Source organism: Pristis pectinata, chromosome 38 (assembly GCF_009764475.1).
Source record: "Pristis pectinata isolate sPriPec2 chromosome 38, sPriPec2.1.pri, whole genome shotgun sequence".
Lineage (NCBI taxonomy): Eukaryota > Metazoa > Chordata > Chondrichthyes > Rhinopristiformes > Pristidae > Pristis > Pristis pectinata.
Window position 1 is genome coordinate 6133921 of NC_067441.1, and position 24607 is coordinate 6158527.

The 24607-nt window shown below is 55.4% G+C and overlaps 3 protein-coding genes across 4 annotated transcripts in view; 2 read left to right on the forward strand and 1 right to left on the reverse strand.

Annotated features, from left to right (window-relative positions):
* Positions 1-24607, forward strand: part of LOC127587045 (uncharacterized) — a 38484-nt gene that overhangs the window by 1251 nt on the left and 12626 nt on the right. Inside the window, exons 2-4 of one of the 2 annotated variants that reach the window (XM_052045194.1) lie at positions 27-104; positions 342-434; positions 1727-2461. In XM_052045194.1, coding sequence (XP_051901154.1) covers positions 91-104; positions 342-434; positions 1727-2438 — 819 coding nt within the window. In that variant the 5' untranslated portion in view covers positions 27-90 and the 3' untranslated portion in view covers positions 2439-2461. Of the gene's footprint in view, positions 1-26; positions 105-341; positions 435-1726; positions 2783-24607 lie in introns of those variants that run through there. The other variant, XM_052045193.1, reaches the window with a different exon arrangement.
* Positions 5639-11733, reverse strand: c38h11orf68 (chromosome 38 C11orf68 homolog). The gene is made up of 3 exons (XM_052045195.1): positions 11613-11733; positions 10324-10394; positions 5639-7297 (listed from the first exon to the last, which is right to left on the reverse strand). The coding sequence occupies exon 3, from the start codon at positions 7268-7270 to the stop codon at positions 6518-6520; it is 753 nt and encodes a 250-aa protein (XP_051901155.1). The 5' UTR covers positions 7271-7297; positions 10324-10394; positions 11613-11733; the 3' UTR covers positions 5639-6517.
* Positions 11700-24509, forward strand: drap1 (DR1-associated protein 1 (negative cofactor 2 alpha)). Its single transcript, XM_052045196.1, has 7 exons — positions 11700-11837; positions 15891-15963; positions 17455-17548; positions 18473-18592; positions 20305-20401; positions 21775-21854; positions 23933-24509. The coding sequence occupies exons 1-7, from the start codon at positions 11796-11798 to the stop codon at positions 24069-24071; spliced, it is 645 nt and encodes a 214-aa protein (XP_051901156.1). The 5' UTR covers positions 11700-11795; the 3' UTR covers positions 24072-24509.

The window sequence follows — 24607 nt, forward strand, 5'->3', positions numbered from 1 at the left end:
TAATCCCACTGTGCTCTCTCGCACAGATCCTTACGGTACCCAGGAGAAGCGGCGCAAAACACACAACGAATTTGTCAACATGCTTCATAAATGTCAAATGCAGGGTGAGTGGCTCATTCCCCTCCCCTCCCCTCCCCTGTGTTCTCCCCGGTCCCTCCACTTAGCACTGCCCCTCTCCCCCACCCTGCCCCATCTCCCCTCGCTGCCTACCCCCTCCCCCACTCTTCTTTTTCCTCCCCAAGTTTTATTTTAATATTGGATGTACCTTCCTGCTGTAACCTTGGAACTCTGACCTCTTCTTCCAACCACCTCCACCCCCCCCCCCCCCCCCCGCCCTCCAGGGGTATCCTTGCCCAAGAGGCCCATATCGATACCCAGTCGAGGGCCCGACGGGAAGGTGAAGACCAAACATTTCGACAAATCCTCCCACACGGGTAGGTGTCTGAGTCGCTGTTCCCGACCCCCACGGGATGGGGGGGGGGGGGGTAGGTAGTATTTGGGTTCAGGGTGGGGAGGATGTGGTTTGGGAGGGGTTGGGAGGTGAGATTCAGGGAGGGGACAAGGGGTGGTGGGAGGGTACTAGTGGGTCTGACCTGTGGAGGGAGAGGGTCTGTGTGATGATAGGGTTCAGGGGAGATGGGGGTCGGAGTTGGGGAAAGGCGCGGGTCAGGTACATGGGAAGGGTGTGAGTGGGGGAGGGGGAGTTGGTGAGTGTTGGGGCTCGGGGTGGTAGTGTGCAGGTGGAGGGAGGGTGAGGAGGGTGCCCCCGTTCATGGGCTGCAGGCTGGGAGGAGAGGGGTTTGGCAGGTGAGGGTGGTCATTGGGAGTCAGTGAGGGTTACGGGGTCAGTTGATAGGGGTTAGTGTTGGTGTCGGTGGAGGAGGGGGGCGCTGGCTATGGGTAGAGGGTAGTAGGATGAGGGGGGGTAGGAGAAGGGTGAATGTCTCCTCTGAAGGAGAGCAGGTGGTCACTGAGGGGGTCAGGGTGGGTTACAGGGAAGGAGACAAAGGGGTGGGGGAAGAAGGGTGGGAAGATGAGGGTTTGAGGAGGGTGACTGGGGGTAAGGGGTGGATAATGGAGATGGGGTGGAGGGAAGTTGGGGGGTGAGGTGGAAGGGAGGCAGGCATTGAGTGGAGGGAGGGTGGGGGCTGGCGAGGGTATAGAGGAAGGGAGAGGGGGCTGGCAAGAGGTGGGGGGAGGGAGAGGGGGGTGGCGAGACTGCTATTTGTTATGGGTACATGATTGAGGGATGGGGCAGGACTATGGAGGTGGTGGAGGGCCGTAGAATTAGGGGGAGGGGGAGATAGAGAAGGGTGCGGAGGGGAGTTGTAGGGTGTCGAGAGGGGAGGCTGTTGAGGGACAGCAGGGCGTGGGGGGGGCTGTATGGTATTTATTTTGGGTATTGATCATTGGGAAGAGGGTCGGTAGGGAAGGGGTGAGACTCGGGGAGGTGGAGGGATGCAACCCCAGGGGGAGGGTGTGGTATGTAATTCGGGGAGGGGCGCATAACGCCGGGGTGAGGGGGGGGGAGGGGGAGCAGTGGGGTGCCTACCGCAGTGGGGGGGGGGGGGGGGGGGGGGGTGTGGGACGCGTTCTGCGGTGGGGGGGTGGGGTGGGAGTGTGGGACGCATTCCGCAGGGGAAGCGGGGCACGTAACACGGGGGATGCGGGTACGTAATGCAGGGGAACGCTCACCAGCCTCTTTTCCCCCGTCTTGTCCCCGCAGGTACCAGCACCCCGGACCTGCTGGGCGGCACCGGGCCAGTGCCCTCGGTCTTCCCGCCGCTCGACGGCCTGAGCCTGGAGCCCCGCCGCGGCCAGGAGGGGCGAGCGGCCAGGTGCCCAACCTCGGCCCCATCTTCCCGCTCTTCCAGCCGGCGGGGGCCGGCCTGCTGGGCAACCTGTTCCCGCCGCCGCCTCAGCCGCAGCCCAAGGCCGCCGAGCCGCCTGCCCCCTTCTCCACCATCGACGCCACTGAGCTGTTCGGCTCGTCGTTCCAGGCGAGCTCCGAGGCGGTGGGCCTGGACAGGCCCGAGCTGTACCTGGGCGAGCCGGGCGTCGAGCAGCTGCTGCCCGGCCAGGACGGCGAGTGCGTCAGCCTGGGCTCCATCGACAACGTGGATTTCCGGGAGCTGCTGCGGGCCGAGCTGCCCCGCCAGCCGGACTTCGGCCTTGCCAGCCCACCGCAGCAGCCCACCCTGATGAGCTACTCGCCCGACCTGCTCAAGCTGATGGTCAGCAGCCAGGAGCCAAGGGTCGGGGGTGGGGGCGGGCCCGGGCCCGGGGTCGAGGCGGTGGCGCTCAATGGCGAGCTGGAGGCGGCGGCGGCCGACTTCCTGCCGGACGAGGACGACCCGCTAATGTCGCTCTTCTCACAGAGCTTCGAGCTCATGAACTCGTCCGAGATCAACAAGATCTATGAGGCGCAGCGGGAGTGAGGGAGCGGGGGATGAGGGAGGGGGTAGAGTAAAGGAGCGGGGGATGGGGGGGTAGGATGAGGGAGGGGGTAGAGTGAGTGGGTAGAGGGAGGGATGAGGGAGCTGTCCCGGTTGGGCCCCTCCATCTACACTCTCTCTCCCCCATCCCTCTTCCCCCTCCCCACCATCCCCTCTCTCCCATCGACCCCCCCGCCTCTCCCTCTACTCCTCCCACCATCCCCCCTCACCTCTCCTGCCCCTCAGCCCCCCCACCCCTCTGACCCATCTACCCCTCCTGCCTCCATCCCCTCTATCCCCCACCGCCTCTGCTCCTCCCCGTCCCCTCTGCCCCCCCACCTCTCCGTCCCCTCCCGCCTCTCTCCCCCCACCTGCCTCCATCCCCTCTCTCCCCCCACCTGCCTCCATCCCCTCTATCCCCCACGCCTCCCTCCCTCCCCCCCACGCCTCTCCCCGTCCCCCCCGTCCCCCACGCCTCCCTCCCTCCCCGTCCCCCTCGCCTCTCCCTCCCTCCCCGTCCCCTCGCCTCTCCCTCCCTCCCCGTCCCCCTCGCCCTCCCTCCCCGTCCCCCACGCCTCCTCCTCCCTCCCCCATGCCTCCCTCCCTCTCCGTCCCCCCGTCCCCCACTCTGCCCCCTTCCCCTCCACCCCATCTCCCTCCTCCGCCCCTCCCCCCCATGTCTGTCCCCACCCCCGCCTCTCCCTTTATGCCTTCTCTCCCCTCCCCACTGTTCTCTAACCCCCCCCACCCCCCACTGTGTTCAGTCCAACTCCAGTGTTTCAGCACTGCTCCAGTTCTGGGCTCTCAAAGATGTTTAAAGGGTGTTTCACAAAAAGCTGTTTAACAAAAAGCTGTTTAACAAAACACAAATTGTCCTCCAAGCCTTGGGAGCAGACCCAGTGACCATAACCTCTGTTGGCAGGCAGGAGAGGTTGTAAGGTTTACGGAATCTCTGATCATGGTATTCGGAATTCACGGTGACGGTTCAGCCGGAGCAATTAACATGAGTGAGGTCAGACCTGGAGGAGTTCAGTGGTTTCTCCTCTGCCCCTCCCCCTTCTGGGGTTATAAACTCTGCATTGATACAGCGGGGATCTTTTTGCAAATGCAGACAGATTTCACAGGATGATGTCTGTCCCGAGACATCCATCCATTTGTCTAACATGTCATTTGTTGTACAGACCTGTGAGCAACCTTTCCTCCTGCTTACAAGCTCACCATCCATTTCTTTATTTGTAAAAAAAAAGTAAATGGACCTGAAAATGTCACGTAGAAAACAAGGAAAATCTGGTGGGCAGGGGCACTCCACAAAGGGAATTGATAGTGTGTTTTCACTGGCACTTGGCCTGCTGGGAAGGTCCCTCCTCCATCTTGAATCTTGCCCTTGTCCTTGTCCAACCCAGTCGTGCCTGGTTTGAGCCTTACTCCCAATAGACTGCTTCCTGTAGATTCAGATTCTTTTGCTGCCTCTAATTTTAGAACGTGTAATATTATGTTAAAAGGAAGTTGTTTATGCCTGTCTGACCATTCCTGGTTGCATTTAGGCTGGGGAAATAACTAGGTGGGGGTACGGGGGGAGGGTGGAATTGAGATTGTTGCCGTCCTGTGTGCCTGTGGAGGTGGTGCCACCCCAGCAAGCCAAGTGTCAACGAAAGCCCTCTATCGAAACAGATTCAAGGCCTTGTGGGGAGCCAGTAGCGAGGGTGGATATTGTGGCTGGGCTGGTTGACCAGCTCCTTCCTTGGGCAGGTCAACAAGATGTACGGCACATGACCGTTCATAGTCCTGCTTTTCTCCCGACCGAAGCAGGGGTAAACTCCACAGGGAGGCAACTTCTATTGACTGGGAGAAGTAGGCCTCAACCAAGGCCAAACTCCAGGCCCCCTGCACTCAATGAGGGCGAGCCCATGATTGAAACTTGAGAAGGACGGACACACGTGTACAGAGGGGTGCAGAGGGACCCTTGAAACAGAGCCCCCTCCCACCCCCAAATACACCCCAACCAGTGTGTTCCCTGTGAAGAAGATCTATAAATGGACAGACTCAGACAAAGTAGAGCACTAGCCCAGCCAGCGTGTACAGTCATTGCTTATAATCCTTGGCCAAGCGACACTGTAGGATCTCTGTATAGCCTGTAGCTTACACATGTAAAAGTATTAACATGTAGGTTTTTTAAAAAAAATAAAAAATTTAATTAAAACTGGAATTCTATTTTTGCTCTGCCTTGAGTTTTGTTCACCCTATGAGATGGGTGGAGGGGGATCTCTCAGTTGCCCAAGACCCTCTCAGAGACCAGAACCCACACTTCATCCCCAATGTGGCTTAGTGAGCTGGGATTAAAGGCAAGGGGCCCTAATAAGTGTAGGGAAGACTTTTTGTTTAAAAAAAGGAAAAGGGATGAGAGTAAGGTTAGAGGGGTTCAAGAAAGGGAAATTGTCAAAGGGATAGGTTTGGAGGGAGTTATAGAGTTATACAGCATGGAAACCAGGCCCACACCCCCATTTGCCTGCGTGTGGCCCATAACCCTCTAAACCTTTCCTATCCATGTACCTGTCCAAGTACCTTTCATGTGTCGTTAATGTACCTGCCTCAACCACTCTTCCTCTGGCAGCTCGTTCCACACACCCACCACCCTCTGTGTGGAAAAAGTTGACCCTCGGGTCCTTTGTAAACCTTTCCCTTCTCACTTTAAACCTGTGCCACCTAAAACTAGACTCCCCGCCCCTGAGAAAAGACAGAGCATTCACTTTATCCATGTCCCTCATGATTTTATAAACCGCTAAGGTCACCCCTCAGCCAGGATAAAAGTACTCCAGCTAAAAAAAAAGGTCCCAGTCTATCCAGCCTCTCCTTATAACCCAAGCCCTCCGGTCCCAGTAACATCCTTACAAATTTTTTTTTGCACCCTCTCCAGTTTACGGACATCCTATAGCAGGATTCCAAATGTGGTCTCACTAACGTCTTGTACAGCTCTAACGTGACGTCCCGACTTCAATACACAATTTCCCGACCAATGAAGGCAAGTGTGCCAAACATCTTCACCACGCTGTCGACCTGTGTCACCACCTGCACCCCCAGGTCTGTTCTACAGCACTTCCCAGGGCCCTGCTGTTTACTGTACACATCCTGCTCTGGTTTGCCTTGCAAAAAAAATGCAACTCCTCGTGTGTGTGGGTGGAAGGGGGGGGGGGGGGGGGGGGGGGGGGGGGGGGGGGGGGGGGGGGGGGGGTGGTGTGGTGGAGAAGAGAGACGGGAAGGCATTGTGTAGGCAAGGGAGTAATTGGTCAGTTTCCTACCTGTTACAATTGTGGAGGGGACTGGTGAGACCACACCTGGGGTACCATGCACAGTTTAGGGTCAGCTTATTTTGAGATGAGGAGGGCATTGGTAACACTTCCAAACAAAAAAAAAAAATTTGCTAGGCTAATTTCTGGGTTCCTTTATAGAGCAATTTAAGAAATTAGATCTATATTCTTTGGAGATAAGAAGAATGAAGGGCAATTTTATTAAAAGATGGAAGATCCTGAGGGGGCGGTGCCAGGGTGGACAGAGTTACAAGATCAGGTGCTGTCATTTAAAACCAAGGTGCGTAGGAGATCCTCCTCGCAGAGGGCGGGGGATCTGTGGAATTCTCTACGGCAGAGAGTCAATGCTGCTGGATCATTGCAGATAAAGGAGGAAATAGAGAACTTATGAAAGATTGAGGAACTGGCACGGTGGGTGGGTGGTAAGATGAGGACTGAGGCAGATCACCCATGGTGGTACTGAATGCTGGGCCAGGCCTACCCCTGCTCCCATTGCCCACCCCATCCCCATTCACCCACAAGCCCTGGGGCACTCTCGACAGCCGGCACCCGTGGGCTCAGTCCCGAACGAGGGGAAGGGCAGGGTGGGCACCCCACCAACCCTGCCCAGCTAGCAGAGACCCTACACCCACACTACTCGCACTGATGCGCCATTCAAGCCAACTCACAACTCTACCAGCTACAAGACACTGACGATGCCAACACCCATTTCTTTGCTGATTTTTTTTTCCTCTGTTAAATCTGTACATTTAAGATTAAAAAAACTTTTAGGCAGAGTTAAGTCAGCTCTCGCATGGTCACCTTGCTGACGATTCTGGAGCGGCGGGGGATGCACTCCAGGTCGAAATGGCTCTCGTAGATGGTGGGGCAGAGCTTCCAGTGGTTACCCCGGTAGATACCCAGGTAGGTGTAGGCGTCGGGCTTGAAGGAGAGCGGGCACTTGATGCCCAGCGAGCGGATGGCAGTGTCTAGGTGGACCACCTGGGCCAGGTCGGTGAAGTCGTCGCTGGGCACGCAGATCACGTGCTTGTCTCCCGAGGACGGGCAGTAGGGGCTGACCTTGGCGGCGGGCAACTTGCCGTCCAGCACCGCCCTGGCGACGCGCCCCCAGGCCTGGTCCACCTTGAAGCCGGTGTCCAGGTGCATGAGCCACTTGCCGCTTACCACCCTCCGGTTCAACGCCAGCTCCCTGACCGTCTCGTAGGTGACGGGTCTGCCGCTGGACAGCAGCCTCTCCCAGTCCTCCTGCAGCCCCTCGGCATCCCCGCTCTCGGCCGAAGGCGAGCTGCCCGGCCCGTAGACGGCGATCCAGCCCACCGGTTCGCCGGTCTGCCCCGGGCCCCCGTGCCGGAAGGTGCGGGAGGGGCGGTTACTGTCCAGCCAGTCGTCGAACTCGGCGCGGGGGGTCTTGCGGCCGTCGAAGACCACCCAGGGGTCCATGTCGGCCGCCATCGCCTCCGCCGCATAGTCCTCCGCGTCGCGGAGCTCCTCGGTCGCCAGCGTCTCTTCCTCCTCCTCGTGGTCGCTCATCCCACTGGTCTCCTGGCGTGGGGGACCCTGCATCAGAGGGAGCGGGAGAGGGTGAGCGGTGGGCTTTGGAGGGTTGCCGCGCCAGGAGTCCTCTCAGGCAACCAGCTGCACACCCGTCAAGCCCCATCCCATCTTATCCTTGTTCCCCATTCAACTCAGTCCACATCTTAGTGGCCCCAATGGGAAAATGGTGCCCAGGGCTTTAGAAGGTAGAACAGTACAGTACAGCACAGGAACAGGCCCTTCAGCCCACAATGTTGTGCTGAACTAATTAAACTAGTAATTAAATCAGCATAACATCGTGGGCCAAGCGGCCTGTCTACGCATGTTCTAAAAGCCTAACTGAATTAATCCCTCCTGCCTGCGTAAAGTCCACATCCCTCCATTCTCTGCACATCCATGTGCCCATCTCAGAGCCTCTTAAACGCCTCTATCGCATCCGCCTCCACCCCCACCCCGGCAGCACATTCCAGGCACCCACAGCTCTCTGTGTAAAATAAAACTTGCCCCACACGTCTCCTTTGAACTTGCCACGTTAGCTGTTCCAGTAAATAAACATAAAACAGTATAGCACAGGGCCAGACCCTTCAATGTCTGTGCTGACAATTTAAACCAATCCCAACTGCTTGCACCTGGTCTATAACTCCCTCATTCCCCGTCTAAACACTTCTTAAATGTTGTTATTCTATCTGCTTCCACCACATCATCACCTCCCACATCCCCCCCCCCCCCCCCAGCAGCCCATTCCAGGCACCCAGACTCTTGCTTCAAATAAAACTTGCCACGCACACCTTCTTTGAACTTACCCCCTCTCACTTCGTGTGTCAGGCTGCTGTTCATCGACTGCAGCTCGGAGTTCAACACAATCATCCCATCCAAACTCATCATCAAGCTTCAAGACCTGGGCTGCTGTACCTCCCTCTGCAACTGGATACTCGACTTCCTCATCAGCAGACCTCAGTCAGTGAGGATCAGTAACAGAATCTCCTCCTCGCTGACTATCAACACACGTGCACCTCAAGACTGCGTGGTTAGCCCCCTGCTCTACTCTCTGTACACACACGTGACTGTGTGGCTAAGACAACGTAATTGAAACATAAAAAACCCCAAGGGATCGGGACAGGTTGAGGTCACTCAGCCCCTCGAGCTTGTCCCACCATTCAATATGACCATGGCTGATCTGCCCCAGGCCTCATCTCCTCTTCTGTGCCAGTTCCCTGCAGCCCTCAATTCCCCTGATCTTTCAGAAATTTAAATCAGCCTCCACGACCCTGTGAAGTATTCCAGAGATTCATCACCCCCTGGAAGCAGCTCCTCCTATGCACCGCAGTTTTAAACGACCATCCCCTTATCTTGAAACTGTCCCCAGTCGAGAAAATCCCACTGGTGGGAACATCTCCATATCTGCCCTGTCACATCCCCTCTGGATCTCAAATATTTCAATAAGATCACCCCTTATTCTTCTAATCTCCAAACAATACAGATCAAACTTCTTTTTCTAAAAATCTGCTGGCAGGCACAGTAGTGTAGTGGTTAGCTTTACAGCACCAGCGACCCAGGTTTGTAAGTTCTCCCCGTGCCTGCGTGGGTTTCCTCCGGGTGCTCCGGTTTCCTCCCACATTCCAAAAAATAACATATGGGTTAGGAAGTTGCGGGCGGGCTATGTTGGCGCCGGAAGCGTGGCGACACTTGTGGGCTGCCCCCAGAACACTCTACGCAAAAGATGCATTTCACTGTGTGTTTCGATGTACATGACTAATAAAGAAATCTTCTTTTATCTTATCATGGTAAGGCAACCCTCTCATCCCAGAAATTAGCCGGGTGAATCTCTTATGGACTGCCTCCAATGCTAGTGTAACCTTTCCTAAATAAGGGACCAAAACTGTGCTGTACTCCAGGTGCAGCCTCACCAACACCCTGTACAATTGTTGGGGAAACAGGACTGCATGCAGATCTGTCTCCATAGACAACATTAAACCTGCCCCAGCAGCATTTATACCCTCGGAATGAGTTGGAACCCCCTGTATTACATCGATACATGCATCCACTGTGCAACCCTCACATCCTGACAGAAAGTGGGCATGGGGGACTAAGAAAATAAGACACATGGTCAAGTCTAAAAAGAAATATAAAAATCTCTTTCACTCAAGGAAGGTCTTCAAGATACATTGCCTAGGAATGATACACCCAAGAATGGTTGTTTTAGGAATGAGAAAGATTCCTCTTCAACCCTGGGAGAGGACCTTCCTCATCACATCATCCTTTCTTTTCCCTGATTCTGATCAATTTTCTACATTCCAATCGCCTAGAAATAAAGGGCTACTTGCCTTCCCAAGTGCTTGCCGCACCCTGCCTACTAGCTTTCTGCATTTCATGATCAGGGCGCGGCTAGTCACTCTGTACTTGACTCATCTGCAACCTCTCTCAAGGCCGTTCCCACTGCTGGCATTGACGGAGTGCTGCAGGGCTGGATGGGGCATCCTCTGAATGACACATCCAAGTGGAGTCCTGTCTGCCTTGCAGGGGGGTGGACATAGAGTCTCTCTCTGGGAAGTGACTTCCCTGTAGTCCTGGGTCCTTCATTCCTCACTGTCAGACCACGGGATACTGCTGGTGCACAATAAGCCACTGCATTTCATCTGGACGACGATTCAAAAAGCCACTGAGCACTTTGAGGATGGCCCGAAATGGATGGGGCAGGTGCTATGGAAATGCAAGCCCGTCTTTTCAAAGGGCTAGGACTGGGGAGCGGGTGGAGCACTGGGGAAACAAATTAATCAGCGTCACGATCCTGCAAGTCAGATGGGGAATCCATCTCCCCACCACCCGGGGCTCACCAGCCATGACATAAAAAGACAAGTGTGGTCCTCTTCCTCAGGATTACCCTGTAGTATCAGACTGGATTTTGTGCTCTGGCTTCATGGATTGGGATGGGGGAAAAGAGGCGTTGAGATCCCAACTGAGAGCAAGATTGGAGACTGTTCCAGGAGTCAGGCTGCGTCATGGGGAAGGGAAACAATGGCTGGCGGGTCAGTAACTAGAGCTCAACTCACCCACAGAATTGTTCAGCTGCTTCTGTTCCCCTGGCGCACCTATTGAGGAACAGCCCGGAGGACTCCACCCTCTGTGGGAGAGAAGTACAATTAGTGGAAGAGTGGCAGAGGGGGCTAGGTAACAACACTCCGACGGGAGCCGGACACAGGTCACGCACACACCCAGAAAGATCCCACAGACAACATACCGAGGCACATTGGTGACATGATTCAAACTATCAGAGATAACCAGTTACCAATTACAGATGGAGCACAAATTTACAGGTCGTTAATCTGAAAGAATTGAGAAGATGTCCAGCCCTCCCTACCGTGAATATCAAAAGCTGACCGTGGACAAGCAACGTTAATAGCTTCAAGTTTCATCCCAAAATTGTAAATTGGACACCTTGTTTGGGGAGGGTCAGTCCCACAGGCAAGTGTGGCTCCCTAGCAACTAGTCCCAGGGAAATTGGGGGGAGGAGGGTAAGAGGCTCCCCAAAAATCAGGCTCCAGAGTGGGGAGGGTGGGGGGGCGTATAATGCCTCAGTAACCTGCTCAGGGGAGGGGGGGGTGGCAACGCCCCAGCAACTGGCTCCAAGGGAGGGGGACAGGAGTGTGGGGCGGGGGTCTGTCAACCTAACAACCGTCTCAGGGGTGGGGGGGACGGGGTGGGAGAAGAGAAGGAGGGGACGGACTCCCTGGCAACTGGCTCCAGGAAAGGGGAGGGGGCCAGAGAAGCAGTTTCCATAGCAACATGCTCCAGAAGAGGAGTGGGGGGGCCGTCTCCCTAACAACAGGTCCGGGGGCGGGGGGGAAAGAAAGGAGGTGAGGGGGCATCTCCCTAGCAACAGGCTCCGGAGGGGGGGGGGAGGGAGAGGGGGAGCCGTCTCCCTAGCAACAGGCTCCGGGGGGGGGGAAGAGGGGGAGCCGTCTCCCTAGCAACAGGCTCCGGGGGGGGGGGAAAGAGGGGGAGCCGTCTCCCTAGCAACAGGCTCCGGGGGGGGGGGGAAGAGGGGGAGCCGTCTCCCTAGCAACAGGCTCCGGGGGGGGGGGGGGAAGAGGGGGAGCCGTCTCCCTAGCAACAGGCTCCGGGGGGGGGGGAAGAGGGGGAGCCGTCTCCCTAGCAACAGGCTCCGGGGGGGGGGGAAAGAGGGGGAGCCGTCTCCCTAGCAACAGGCTCCGGGCGGTTGCCAAGCAATGGAGAGTCGGGCCCGCGGCCTTTCCTCCCTCCCACTTCCTTCCCGTCGCTGGTTCCCACCCTCCATCCGTGCCTCGCCTCGCCGTTCCCCTCCCTCCGCTCCCTCACTCACCCCGTGAGGCTTCCCACCAGCTGGGGTCGGGCCACAGTCGGGAGCTGGGAAAGGGGGCCGCGGCCGGGCAGGCAGTAGGCTGGCCGCCCTTTTTATCCGACAGCGCGCCGCGCCGCCCCGGAGGACCCCGCCCTGCGTCGTGCCGCTGACGTCAGAGCCCGGGCCCCGCAGCCGGAGGCCGAGATGCCGTCGAAGAAGAAAAAATACAACGCGCGCTTCCCGCCGGTGGGTCCGGGGCCGGGCCCGGGGGGCTGCGGGCCGGTGGGTCCGGGGCCGGGCCCGGGACCGGGGGGGCTGCGGGCCGGGGGGATGGGGGCTGCGGGCCGGGGGGACCGGGGTACGCTGGGTCCGGGACTGGGGGTCCTGCCGGTGGGTCCGGGACGGGGTTGGGGGGACCGGGGGTCGGGGGTCCTGCCGCTGGGTCCGGGACTGGGGGGGAGGGGGGTCCCGTCGGTGGGTCGGGTACCAGGGGCTGGGGAGGCTGGGGGTCCCGATGGTGGGTCCGGGGGTCGGGGACTGGAGGGGTTGGGGTCCCGGGACGGGGGGGATCGGGGGTGGGGGTCGGGGGTCCCACTGGTGGGTTCGGTGCTGGGGGTCCCGGGCCTGGAGGTTGGGGGTCCTGGGCTCGAGGACTGGGACTAGGGGTGGTGGGTACCGCCGGTGGGTCGGGTACTAGGGGCTGGGGGGACTGGGGGTGGGGGGTCCCGCCGGTGGGTCGGGTACCAGGGGCTGGGGGGACTGGGGGTCCCGATAGTGGGGCCGTGGGCGTGGGGGCTGGGGGGGCTGGGTCCGGGCGTTGGGCGCGGGGTCCTGCTGGTGGGTCCTGGACTGGTTGCAGGGACTAGGGGGACCGGGGCTGGGGGGGTCCCGCTTTTGGGTCCGGGATTGGGAGGTATGGACTCCCGCCGGTTCGGGGCTAGGGCTGGGGACAAGGGGATCAGGGTCTTTTGGGGGGGGGGGGGGGGTCACGGACTTCCTGCTGGTCGGTCCGGGACCAGGGTTTGATGGGTGGGGGAGTCGGGGGTCTAGGGGAGAGGGCCTGCTTCCCGCTGGTGGGTCCGGGGGTGTGGGAGGATGTCCCGGGTGTCTGGGTACGGGGGAGTACGGGTGGGGTGTCAGGGGCCTGCCGGTGCGTGTGGGACGTCCCAGGATGGCAGTGGGGGCCTGGGGAAAGGAGATGCTGAGCCTGGGGGATGTGCGACAGGAGAGGAGAGGCTGGACGGAAGGTGGCAGGATGGTTGAGGGCAGGGAGGGGATGGGTGACCCCTGGCAGGGGTGGGGAGAGACACTTGTGTTGTGGACAAGTGGGTAAACCCTAGTGGGACGGTTGTTGGGGAAGGAGGGGTGGTGAGAGACCCCACCGGGACGATTGTCTGTGTGGAGATGTGGAACCTGGCGGGGTGATTGTAGCGGGGGGGAGATAGCTGGGCGGGTCAGTTGTGTTTGGGGTGACAGAATCTGGCGGGATGGTGGACCCCGGTGGGAGGGATATTGTGGGGGTGGGGGGGGGTGGGTAGGTAGAGACCCCGGCAGGATGGTTGGCGGGGACAGATGTTGATTGTGGCAGGGCTTTGGGGAATGTCGTCGAGTTTATTGTAATCTACACAAGTGCGCTGAGGTACAGGCACGTAGGTACACCCTGGCGGGAAAAATCCCAGTGTGGGGGTCGTTTTGGGGTGGGGGGGGTGGGAAGAGATGTGGAGAGACCCTGGTGGGCTGTTTAGAGAGACTCTGGCAGCCGAGCCTGAGGGGGGATGTGTGGGCAGTCTCGGGGCTGAGGACACTGGGCTGTCAGCTCTGCAAATCCCAGAAATAAATGGAATCACAAGGTTTTAGCAGGTTTAAACATAAACCAAAGGATACCTATGAGTGTGTTTAGAGGCTGGAATCTTGGTAGAAGCAGGGCTGTGGATTCAAATACCTTGGGTGAGCGGAAGCTGGAATTTCAGATATCCAGGAGCGTTTTGTGGTTGATTCTAAATGAGGAGTCTGCATCTGGTGGTCGTTGATGAGACGGGTTGGTGGGGTGATATTGATCCACTTCTATTGTCAAGATTAGATTAGTTTGTTGTCATATACGCCAGGATGCAATGAAGTTCTCTGTTTGCATGAAGCTCACAGAGTATTCAAATTAAGTCGAGTTTATAGAGAAAAGACTGTAGATGCTGGAATCCAGATGAAAAACACGGTGATGCTGGAGGAACTCAGCAGGCCAAGCAGCATCCGTGGAGAAAAGCAGGTGGTCAACGTTTTGGGTCAGGACTGAAGATAGGAAAAGGGGAAGCCCAATATATAGGAGGGCAAAGCAGAGCAGTGATAGGTGGACAAAAGAGGGGAGGTGGGGTGGGCACAGGGTGGTGATAGGTAGATGCAGGTAAGAGATAGTGATAGGCTGGTGCGGGGGAGGAGGGGAGAGCAGATCCACCAGGGGATGGGCCAAAGGCAAGGAGAGGGAAAAAAGAGGCTAGGAAAGGGAAGAGAAGAGGCATGGTGGGCTGGGGGGTGGGGAATGGGGTTGGGGATTACCTAAAGTGGGAGAATTCAACATTCATGCCATCAGGCTGCAAGGTTCCAAGCTGGAAAAGGAGGTGCCGTTCTTTCAGTTTGCGCTTGGAACTCTGGCAGTGGAGGGGGCCAAGGGCTGTGAGTTTATTGAGATTGTCGAGCTTATTGTCACGTGCACAAGTGCGGTGAGGTACAGGTGCAATGAAAACCTTGCAGCAGCATCACAGGCACGTAGGTGCAGACACCACACAGAATATAAACTATGCAAAGTGAAGAGAGAGAGAAAAAAAGACTTTTTTTTAAAGAAAGTAGATAAAAGTAAACTACATATTGTAATACTAAATGCTGCAAGTGCAAAATAATAGAATGGTGCAAAGATTATAAAACTCTGGTCAGACCGCACTTGGAGTACTGTGTCCCGTTCTGTTCGCCTCATTATAGGAAGGATGTGGAGGTGTTGGAAAGGGTGCAGAGGAGATTTACCAGGATGCTGCCTGGTTTGGAGAGTATGCATTATGAGGAGAGACTAAGGGAGCTAGGACTTTACTCTTTGGAGAGGAGGAGGATGAAGGGGGACATGATAGAGGTGTACAACATATTGAGAGAAATAGATAGAGTGGACAGCCAGTGCCTCTTTCCCAGGGCACCAATGCTGAATACAAGAGGGCATGGCTTTAAAGTAATGGGTGGGGAGATATCAGAGGGAGGTTTTTTACCCAGAGAGTGGTTGGGGCATGGAATGTGCTGCCTGGGGCGGTGGTGGAGGCAGGTACATTGGTCAAATTCAAGAGGTTGCTAGATAAGCATATGGAGGAATTTAAAATAGAGGGATATGTGGGAGGAAGGGGTTAGATAGTCTTAGGTGAGGGTTAATGGTCAGCACAACGTTGTGGGCTGAAGGGCCTGTATTGTGCTGTACTGTTCTATGGTTCTATGTTCTAAATACTAAAGTGACAATAATGAAATAGCTGAGACAGGTAGAATTGAGAGTCTGAATTCGTGGCAGCATCATTGGGAAGGGGATGTGAAAGAGGTGATTGTTCAGGAGTCTGAGAGCAGTGGGGAAGGAACTGTTTTTGAGTCTGGACGTCTGGGCTTTCGAGCTCCTCTATCTTCTCCCAGAAGGTAGAAGAGAGAATGGGGAATGGCCGGAGCAGCGGGCATCCCTGACGATACCGTCAGCCTTCCTGAAGCAACAATTCTCAGAATAAGAGTTCAGCCATTTGCGTCTAAGATCAGGAGAAATTTCTTTACCCAGAGGGTTGTGAATCTTTGAAATTCTCTGCCCTCAGGGGCTGTGGAGGCACATTTATTGATTGGTCAGTCTAGATATCAAGGGAGTTGAGTAATATTGTCACACACGCCAGGGTGCGTTGACATTCCTTGCTTGCCTGAAGCTCACAGAGTAAACAGTGTATGTGGTAATCATAAATACAGCGACGAGGGCAGAATGGTGCAATGGTTGTTGTACACACTGAGGTGGTGAAAAAAATGAGGAAGTGACAATAACGGGATAACCGGGAGAGGTAGAATTAATGGTTCGAGAACATGGCAGCACCACTGGGAAGGGGATGTGACAGAGGCGATGGGTTCAGGAGTCTGACAGCAGTGCAGAAGGAGCTGTTCCTGAGTCCGGTTGTCTGGGATTTCAAGCTCCTGTATCTTCTCGCAGAAGGTAGAAGAGAGGAAAGGGTGTGAACTGGGTGGCAGGCATCCCTGATGATGCTGCTATCATTGTATTGTACTGACTGATGCTGCCTTCTCCTGTTGTAGGCCAGAATAAAGAAGATCATGCAGACAGATGAAGAGATCGGAAAAGTCGCCGCCGCTGTCCCGGTGATAATCTGTATCCTCCAAAAGCCATCGGAGCTTTCCCTGACGAGCCCCACGGGGTGGAGGGAAGGGGCTGGATGGGGTCAGGTCTGTGATTCTGCTCCCAGTGATCACTCCTCGCCGAAACCCAACTTATCTAGTTGTCCAATGACTAAACCCAGACATATCCCAAACAAAACTAAACCTTGAATTCCAGTAATGAAGGCCATTCAGCCTACCTGACACATTCTACTCTTCACTAAGACTCTAGCCAATCTGTGGCATAAAACAGTCATCCCTTAATATCTTTTGCTATCAAATATTCTAGATTTAAAATTATCGCTTGACATGCTACCATTATCATTTGTAAAGTGTGGTTGCTTAGCGGTTGTGTTCCTAGCCTTGTAATCTGGAAACCTGGACTAATAACTTAGAAACAACCTGGGTTACTTAATAGCAGCTGGGGACTTTAAATTTAGCAATCTGAAACTAAAAGACGGATCAGTAATGGTGATTGTTAAGCTAAGGGCTTTGTTTTTCAAATCAAAGCAGTTGGTTCTTTAAATGGTTGGCACACTCTATGGGCCTGTCTCCATGCTAATACCGTTCCATACCAGCCTCACTAACGTCCTATACAGTTGTAGTAGACGTTGGTGAGGCAGCCTTCGGAATATTGTGTTCCATTTTGGTCGCCCTGCTGTAGGAAAGATGCCATTAAGCTGGAAAGAGTGCAGAGGAGATTTGCGAGGATGTTGCCAGGACTTGAGGGAAAGAGGTTGGGCAGGCTGGGACTCTTTTCATTGGAGCGTAGGAGAATGAGGGATGACTTTATAGAGGTGTATAAAGTCATTAGGGGCATAGATAGGGTCAATGCGCATTGTCTTTTTCCCAGGGTTGGGAAATCAAGAACTGGGGAGCATAGGTTTAAGGTGAGAGGGGAGAGATTTAATAGGAACCTGAGGGGCAACTTTTTCACCCAGGGGGTGGTCCGTATATGGAATGAGCTGCCAGAGGAAGTGGTTGAGACAGGTGCATTAATGACACTGAAAAGGTATTTGTACAGGTACGTGGATAGGAAAGGTTTAGAGGGATATGGGCCAAACATGGGAAAATGGGACCAGCTTAGATGGGAATCTTGGTCAGCACGGACCAGTTGCCTGTTTCCGTGCTGTGCATCTCTATGACTGTGGATCTTAAGGGAATGAATAGAGTGATGTGTGTTGTTTCTTCAGCTGTGTGACGTACTTTAGCAGTTTGGTGCTTGCTTGGTACTGCTCCTGTAATGGTGCAGACACTCGCAGCAGGGCCCACAGCCTCCTGCTTCTGAGGATGCGACAGACCGCGGCCAACAGCTCAGGGTAAGGGGGACACAGGTTGGGTGGGGGGCTGGCGACGGTAAGTATTGTATGGCTCCAGGAGCTTCCCCAGCCAGCAAGGATGTGTGAGGCTGTGTTCCGTGCTGACGTTTCAGGCTGTTTGCGTCCAAGAAACGGCACTGAGAGGACCTCCTTAACATGCCGGTCAGCCCGGGCGTTGGAACTGTTCCTGGACTCGCTGCTGACCAAGGCTTGTCACGTGACCCAGTCGCGGAACGCCAAGACGATGACCACATCGCACCTGTAAGTAGATGGCCCACGCATTTCGCATTCAGTCTGGCTCCCCACAACCCCTCCCTATCCACGCGCCCTCCCTTGGGACTTCCTGATCGGAGCGTTGGGGCTGGATTGCAACCAGAACTTGAGGAGCAGCCCCTTCAAGCACTCAAACGGGGGCTGCAACCTCTCACAGTGCATCCGTACCCGGAACACAGATAGTAATGGGAGTCCCTGAACCAACTTAAAACCTGTAGCACTATTTCCGGCCTGGAAGTGTTTGATGGGACACTGTAGAGGGAGCTTTCCTCTTTGCACCTGACCCATACTGTCCCTGTTCCGAGTGTGCGATGGGACACTGAAGAGGGAGCTTTACTCGGTGTCCAACCCACACAGTCTGTCCCCGTAACCGAAAGTCGAGTGACTCTATGGAGCGAACAGGGATCATTGTGTCCCATGAAGCTTACCGTGGGATGCAAGGGAGGGGAGGAGAGGGGTAGACGGGGCCGGGTAGCAAAGTGGGGACGATTGAGCACAGTTTTTGCAAACGTACCTAGGGTATGGTGGTTTTGTTACTGGGCTGGTATTTCCTCCTTTGGGGACAGAGGGTTCGAATCACGCCACGGTCGATGGGGAACTTAAGTTCAGTTAATTGAATAAAGACCTACCATGTAAGGAAGGAAATTGGCCTCCTTTAGCTGGTCAGGCCCCGGTGGGGGGGTGCAGGGGGGGTGCCTCCAGAGCTGGAGCACCGTGATTGGCTGCTATGACAGGCCCATCAATGCTGGCCTCACCAGTGGCACCCACCTCCCACGCAGACAAGGTCTCCACCCGTCGGAGACTGGGGAAGGGTGGTGACGGCGAGGTACGTGACGGCGCCAGGGGTTCCTCCGGGCAGCAGGGATGTGCGAGGCGAGTTCCCCGCTGACATTATGGGCTGTTTGTGTCCAGGAAGCAGTGCATCGAGCTGGAGCAGCAGTTCGACTTCCTCAAGGACCTGGTGGCTGCCGTGCCGGACATGCAGGGAGAGAATGAAGACATCCACATGGAAGGGGACAAGGCACCTCGCCGGTGAGTCCCAGGCCTCACCAAACGCCGAGGGGGTGGAGATGAAAAGGCTTTGCCCCACGGCAGAGGTGTGCGTCGACTTAGGATGAAAGGTTGGAAGGGATCTGGGGAAGGATCTTTGGAATCTGGAACGGGGGCTGCCTGAGGGGGTGGTGCAGCCAGAGACTCACCCTTGGCCCCCACCTGTAAGTAGATGGCCCACTTGTATTCCCATTCAGCCTGACCGCCCCCCCCCCCCACCCCACCCCCCAGCCCCACCAGCTGCCCCTCCCCATCCATGCGCCTTCCCTTGGGACTTCCTGATCAGGAGCGTTGGGGCTGGAGTACAACCAGAACTTGAGGAGCAGCCCCTTCAAACACGCAAACGGGGGCTGCAACCTCTCACAGTGCATCCGTACCCGGAACACGGACAGTAATGGGAGTCCCTGAACCAACTTAAAACCTGTAGCACTATTTCCGGCCTGGAAGTGTTTGATGGGAAAGTGGAGAGGGAGCTTTCCTCTCTGTGTCTGACCTGTGTTACGTACCAGCAACAACAGAAACACACCGAGTCATGTACAAGTGTTAGAAACTATTTTATTAATAACTACTCGTAATAATAAGAAAAACAAAAACGTTAGATGTTAAACATTAACCCCAAATCTAATAAACTCAAAGTGTGTGTGCGTGTGGGGCAAATTCCCAAACCCCAAGTCTAGGAATAGTTCTCAAAGTTCCGTTCAGCAAGTCATAAGGTGAAACGTGAGCAAAGGCTTTTGCAAAACCACCGTTGACTGAAGAGAGAATGTAGAGAGACTTTACGAAATCCACACGTTCCACGATGGAACCCATATAACACCTCAATCTCCGATGATCTCCACTGCTTTGTTCCGAAGTATCTGCCACCCTGAAGGCATTCGATACGTGGCCGCCCACAGAAATACCTGTTTCCCACTACAGATTAACGACAAAGTGGACTCCACTTGTTTACTCCAAAAATCCATACGTGGATTGTAGTGACAGACACAGCTATTGTTCTTCATCCATTGATACGGAGACCAGCAGTCAGTGTCTGCCTGTCTCTCCCCTCTGAGCAAAATAGCCAGCACATTGTTATTAGTCTTGAAGACACCACACACACACCACTACTCTACTGTCCAGGTGCCTTAAAGGGACATTCACCAAATAGCAACCTGACTCGTAATACCTGTACTGTCCCTGTCTGGGAGTGTGTGATGGGACATCAAAGAGAGAGCTTTACTCGTTATCCAGCCCGCGCTGTCTGTCCCTGTAACTGAAAGTCGAGTGACTTGATGGAGGGAAATAGGTCGTGTCCCATGAGGCTTACTGTGGGATGCGAGGGAGGGGAGGGGAGGGGAAGGGCTGGGCAGCAAGGGGTGGGGGGTGTAGGGCATTCCCATTGCGCCCCTTTGGGATGTCATGTCCCATTGCTCCCCGAGGCCCCTGAAGCACATTAGCAGTGTGATGGAGGCCAGATATTTGTACGGCTAGATACCATGAGAGGCATCCTGGCTGCTGTTTTTGTGACGCTGAATCAGGGGCCTGGGGGCACTGAGTGAGCTCAGCGAAGCTGCCCCATGTTGGCACAGGACCCAGGCGGTGGGGCGCCCCAGGGTCTGCGGAGCAGGGCATTGAAGGGGTTGGGAACTAACTGCAGGGAGGAGGAGGTGGGGTGCAGCGGGATCACAGCCGAGCACATCTCCCTACCGTTTCAGGGGAAGGAAACCAGGGTCGGGCCGCAGGAACACCAACGGAGGGGCTGGAGCGAAAGGCAAGGACAAGAAGCAATCCAGCACGGAATCAGAACAGGAGGTGAGTATCCATCCATGGCGTCCCGTGACCTGGTCCGGTCTGATCCACCCAGCTCCAGTCCGGTCTATTCCGCTTCAGTCTCCTCCCCCTGGACACTGTCCGAAGATTGACATGGGACACTGAGGGCTTTGTCCAGCTCAGCTTCGATGTCCTCCTTGGCCAATAGTGTGGCCGTGATGCCTTGCACAGGCGAATAGCATGCCTCCAGAGACCCTTCTGGAAGAATAGTGGAGGCAGACAGCGTGGTCACTTGTACCCCTCTTGGGGGAATAGCATGGCCACCGTCCCCTCATCCCGCCCCTCAGACCTGATGCCCCACGCGCATGTATAGCACCACTGCGGTGTCCTAGATCAACTGGGGAAGTTGGCCAAGGAACGGCAGGTGAATTGAACACAGGCAAGTGGGAAGTGAGGCATTTTGGAAAGTTAAACCAAGGCAGGACTTGCTCAGTAAACAGCAGGGCCATGGGGAGTGTTGTAGAACAGAGACCTCGGGCTACAGGAGCACAGTTCCCTGAAAATGGTGACACAGGGTGGTGAAGAAGGTGTTTGGCACACTCGCCTTCATCGGTCAGGGCACTGAGTACAGGAGTTGGGATGGTATGAGTCGTTGGGGTATTGTGCAAGGTTCTGGTCACCCAGCTACAGGAAGGGTGTCAGTAAGCTGCGGAGGGTACAAAAAAAATTCACGGGGATGTTACTGGGACTGGAGGGCTCGAGTGATGAGAGACTGGACAGGCTGGGATGTTTTCCCTGGAGCGTAGGAGGCTGAGGGGTGGCCTTATAGAGGTTTATAAAATCAGGAGGTGGGGGGGGGGGGGGTCAATAAGCTGGATGGTCACTGTCATTTTCCCTCTGGGGAGGGGAGTCTAAAGCTAGATGTGAAAGGGGACCTGAGGGGCAAGTTTTTCACACGCAGGGCGGTGGGTGTGTGGAACGAGCTGCCTGAGGGAGTGGGAGAGGTGGGTACAATAACAGGTACATTGGACAGGAAAGGTTTAAAGGGATATGGGCCAAATGCAGGCAAATGAGACTAGCTCAGGTGGAGATCTTGGTTGGCATGGACTGGTTGGGCCGAAGGGCCTGTTTCCGTGCTGGATGACTCTGTGACTCCCCTCCTCCCCCCATCATCCCACCGTATTGTAGAGCACAGCTACAGTGACCCAGATAATGTGGTTGTGATGCCCACCGTGGGTGGGCAGCAACGCAGAGCGATGTTCCCCGCTGGTTTGTAGTGTGAGGCTCTGATGCCCTATCGACCAAGTATCACGAACCGTGACGCCCCACCCAGTGGAATTGCCGAGCCGGCGCTGACCAACCGGCCAGGGAGAAACGAAGCCGGATCTCACCCCCAGTCCTGCTTCCGCCAACAGGACGAATCTGAGGACAGCGAGACGGACGAGGAGGAGGCCTCCCGCTCCAGCGTAGACAAAGCCGGGGACCAGATCCGGAGGTTAGTGGCCGCTTGTGACCTCTGGCTGGGACCCCATCCCCAACACTCGGTGCGGTAGCTACCCTCTGACAGACCAGGCAAGTCTCAGGCTCTGTCTGGGGCCTGTGCCTCCTCAGCTGATTCACCCAGTTTCTTACTTTGGAGGGGGTGGTGCATACCCTTGTTTAATGACGTATTGTGCTGACACAAGGCCTTCAGGGTCCAGGAGTCACCAGTGGCTTGCTCTCGCCCGGACACGTGGATCAGAGGCCTCTCTTCTGAATACTTATCCCTAAACTCAAAGCAGCTGCACAGGTTGACTCTGAGGTTAAGAAGGCATACAGTGTATTGTCCTTCATCAATCGTGGAATTGAATTTAGGAGCCGAGAGGTATTGTTGCAGCTATATAGGACCCTGGTCAGACCCCACTTGGAGGACTGTGCTCAGTTCTGGTCACCTCACTACAGGAAGGATGTGGAAGCCATAGAGAGGGTGCAGAGGAGATTTACAAGGATGTTGCCTGGATTGGGGAGCATGCCTTATGAGAACAGGTTGAGGGAACTCGGCCTTTTCTCCTTGGAGCGACGGAGGATGAGGGGGGACCTGATAGAGGTGTATAAGATGATGAGAGGCATTGATCGTGTGGATAGTCAGAGGCTTTTCCCCAGGGCTGAAATGGTGGCCACAAGAGGACACAGGTTTAAGGTGCTGGGGAGTAGGTACAGAGGAGATGTCAGGGGTAAGTTTTGTTACTCAGAGAGTGGTGAGTGTGTGGAATGGGCTGCCGGCAACGGTGGTGGAGGCGGATACGACAGGGTCTTTTAAGAGACTTTTGGATAGGTACATGGAGCTTAGAAAAATAGAGGGCTATGGGTAAGCCTAGTAACTTCTAAGGTAGGGACGTGTTCGGCACAGCTTTGTGGGCCGAAGGGCCTGAATTGTGCTGTAGGTTTTCTATGTTTCTAAGGTGAAGTAGCAAGCCAGATTACTCTGAAATGATGGCAATCTTCTGTGTGCAATTGGCTTCAGTGCTTCAGAAAGGTGCTGATGCTAAGTATGTCAAGGCAGTGGAGAAGATGCAAAGTTTAAACCAGAACAGAGGAGAGTGCACGTCCTCCAGAGCAACATGGTGGACCTGAGACAGGGCTTTAACACCACAAAAGGTTAGGGGTAAGGGGTATGAGATTTAGAGGGGGATCTTCTTCACCCGGAGAGTGGTGAGTCCCTGGAACACACTGCCTGAGAGAGTGGCAGAAGCAGAGTCTCTGGCAGCAATTAAGAAGTGTCAAGACTGAGCATTTGATTCACCTGGTCGTAGAAGGCTACAGGCTGGAGGATGGGATTGGTACGGAGAGGTGCCCACTGTACGGTCTAGACGTGACGAGCTGAATGGTCTGTTCAGTACTACGTGGCTCGAGATGTAGAGAAGAGTTGCCACCTGTGCTAAGCCTTGAACTAAAAGCCGTAACTATGTTTGTCTTATTAAGTTTGACCTTTCCCAGACGGTGATTGAAAAGCAGAACTCGTAGATTCATCCAGCTCGAAAACAGGCCCTTCAGCCCTCTGAGTCTGTGCTGACCATTTACAATAATCCCATCTTATTCCCGCCACGTTCCCATCAGCTCTCCCCGGATCCTACCCCTCACCCACACACTAGGGGACAATTAACCCACCAACCCCGCACGTCATTGGGATGTGGGAGGGAACCGGAGCACGGTGGGGGTGTGGGGGAGAAACCCACGCGGTCACAGGGAGAACTCCCTCGCTCCCCCCTCGGTGCCGGAGGTCGGGATCGAACCCGGCTCTCTGCCGCCGTGAGGCAGCAGCTCTACCCGCTGCACTACAGAGCACTCGTGGGGAACGGCGAGGAGGTGGCGGGGTGGGAAGGATTGTGGTGCAGAAATGCCAGCATGCCCTGCGAGCGGTGCACACACAACATCTGCGTTAAGAATGCTGCTAATCTGATGCTCTGTGCCTGTGGTGCTGCTGCAGGTCAGTTTTTCACTGCACCAGTGCACACACGGACGTGCATCTGATGATAAATTTTCCTCTGAAGGCTCCCCGAGGTCTTTAACCTGCCTTTTCTTTGTCTCCACCAGCCCCGAAACTGTCTTCGGCAGCCCCCCGTCAATGCTGCCCATCCCCACGTTTGCACAAGCAACGAACACCCTGTCGATGCCTGCTCCTGTCCTGACCGCCTGCAGTCAAGATGGCGAGGATGAGGATTATGACTCTTAGCTCTGGGTTGTGTTGTCTTTTACTGAGTGGGTAACCAGGATTTTATTCCCAGCGTGAGCGTGTGTGTAACGTGTGCGTATGTCCAACCCCCGCCCCGTCCCTTCAAGAGATTATTTTCATATCATTTCCTGGGTTTTTTTTTCTTTTGGATTCTCTCTCTCTCTTCCCCCCTTCCCCACAACACTCAAGTTTTATTTACTGCACCTAAGATGCGGTTCTTAAATCATTTTATCCCCTCGCTGTGTCTCCCGTGTGCACAGAAGTTGCCCGTTCCCTTCCGAGTAAACGGCCCCTCCTTCCCAAAGAGAGGCCGAGACAGGCGGGGGATTGGGGAGCCGGGTCTCGTACAAAGGCATTCGCTCCCACGTTAAGTTGGCCATTATTTTTTTTAATTTTTAACTTTAGTAATGTGCAAAAATAAAGTTTGGAAGAAAGTAACTTGTCCTAAATCATTTACCCTGTTTCTATTTTTCTTCCCGGAGTTTACCCCCCCCCCGCCCCCCCCCCCCCCCCCCCCCCAAAGACCCAAGCGCGCA

Coding starts and splice junctions, on each gene's coding strand:
- drap1 (XM_052045196.1), top strand. CDS start 11,796: ATGCCGTCGAAGAAGAAAAAATACAACGCGCGCTTCCCGCCG. Junction 15,964..17,454: donor CGCTGTCCCGGTGATAATCT/GTATCCTCCAAA, acceptor CATGCCGGTCAG/CCCGGGCGTTGGAACTGTTC. Junction 18,593..20,304: donor GGGGACAAGGCACCTCGCCG/GTGAGTCCCAGG, acceptor CTACCGTTTCAG/GGGAAGGAAACCAGGGTCGG.
- c38h11orf68 (XM_052045195.1), bottom strand. CDS start 7,270: ATGAGCGACCACGAGGAGGAGGAAGAGACGCTGGCGACCGAGGAGCTC.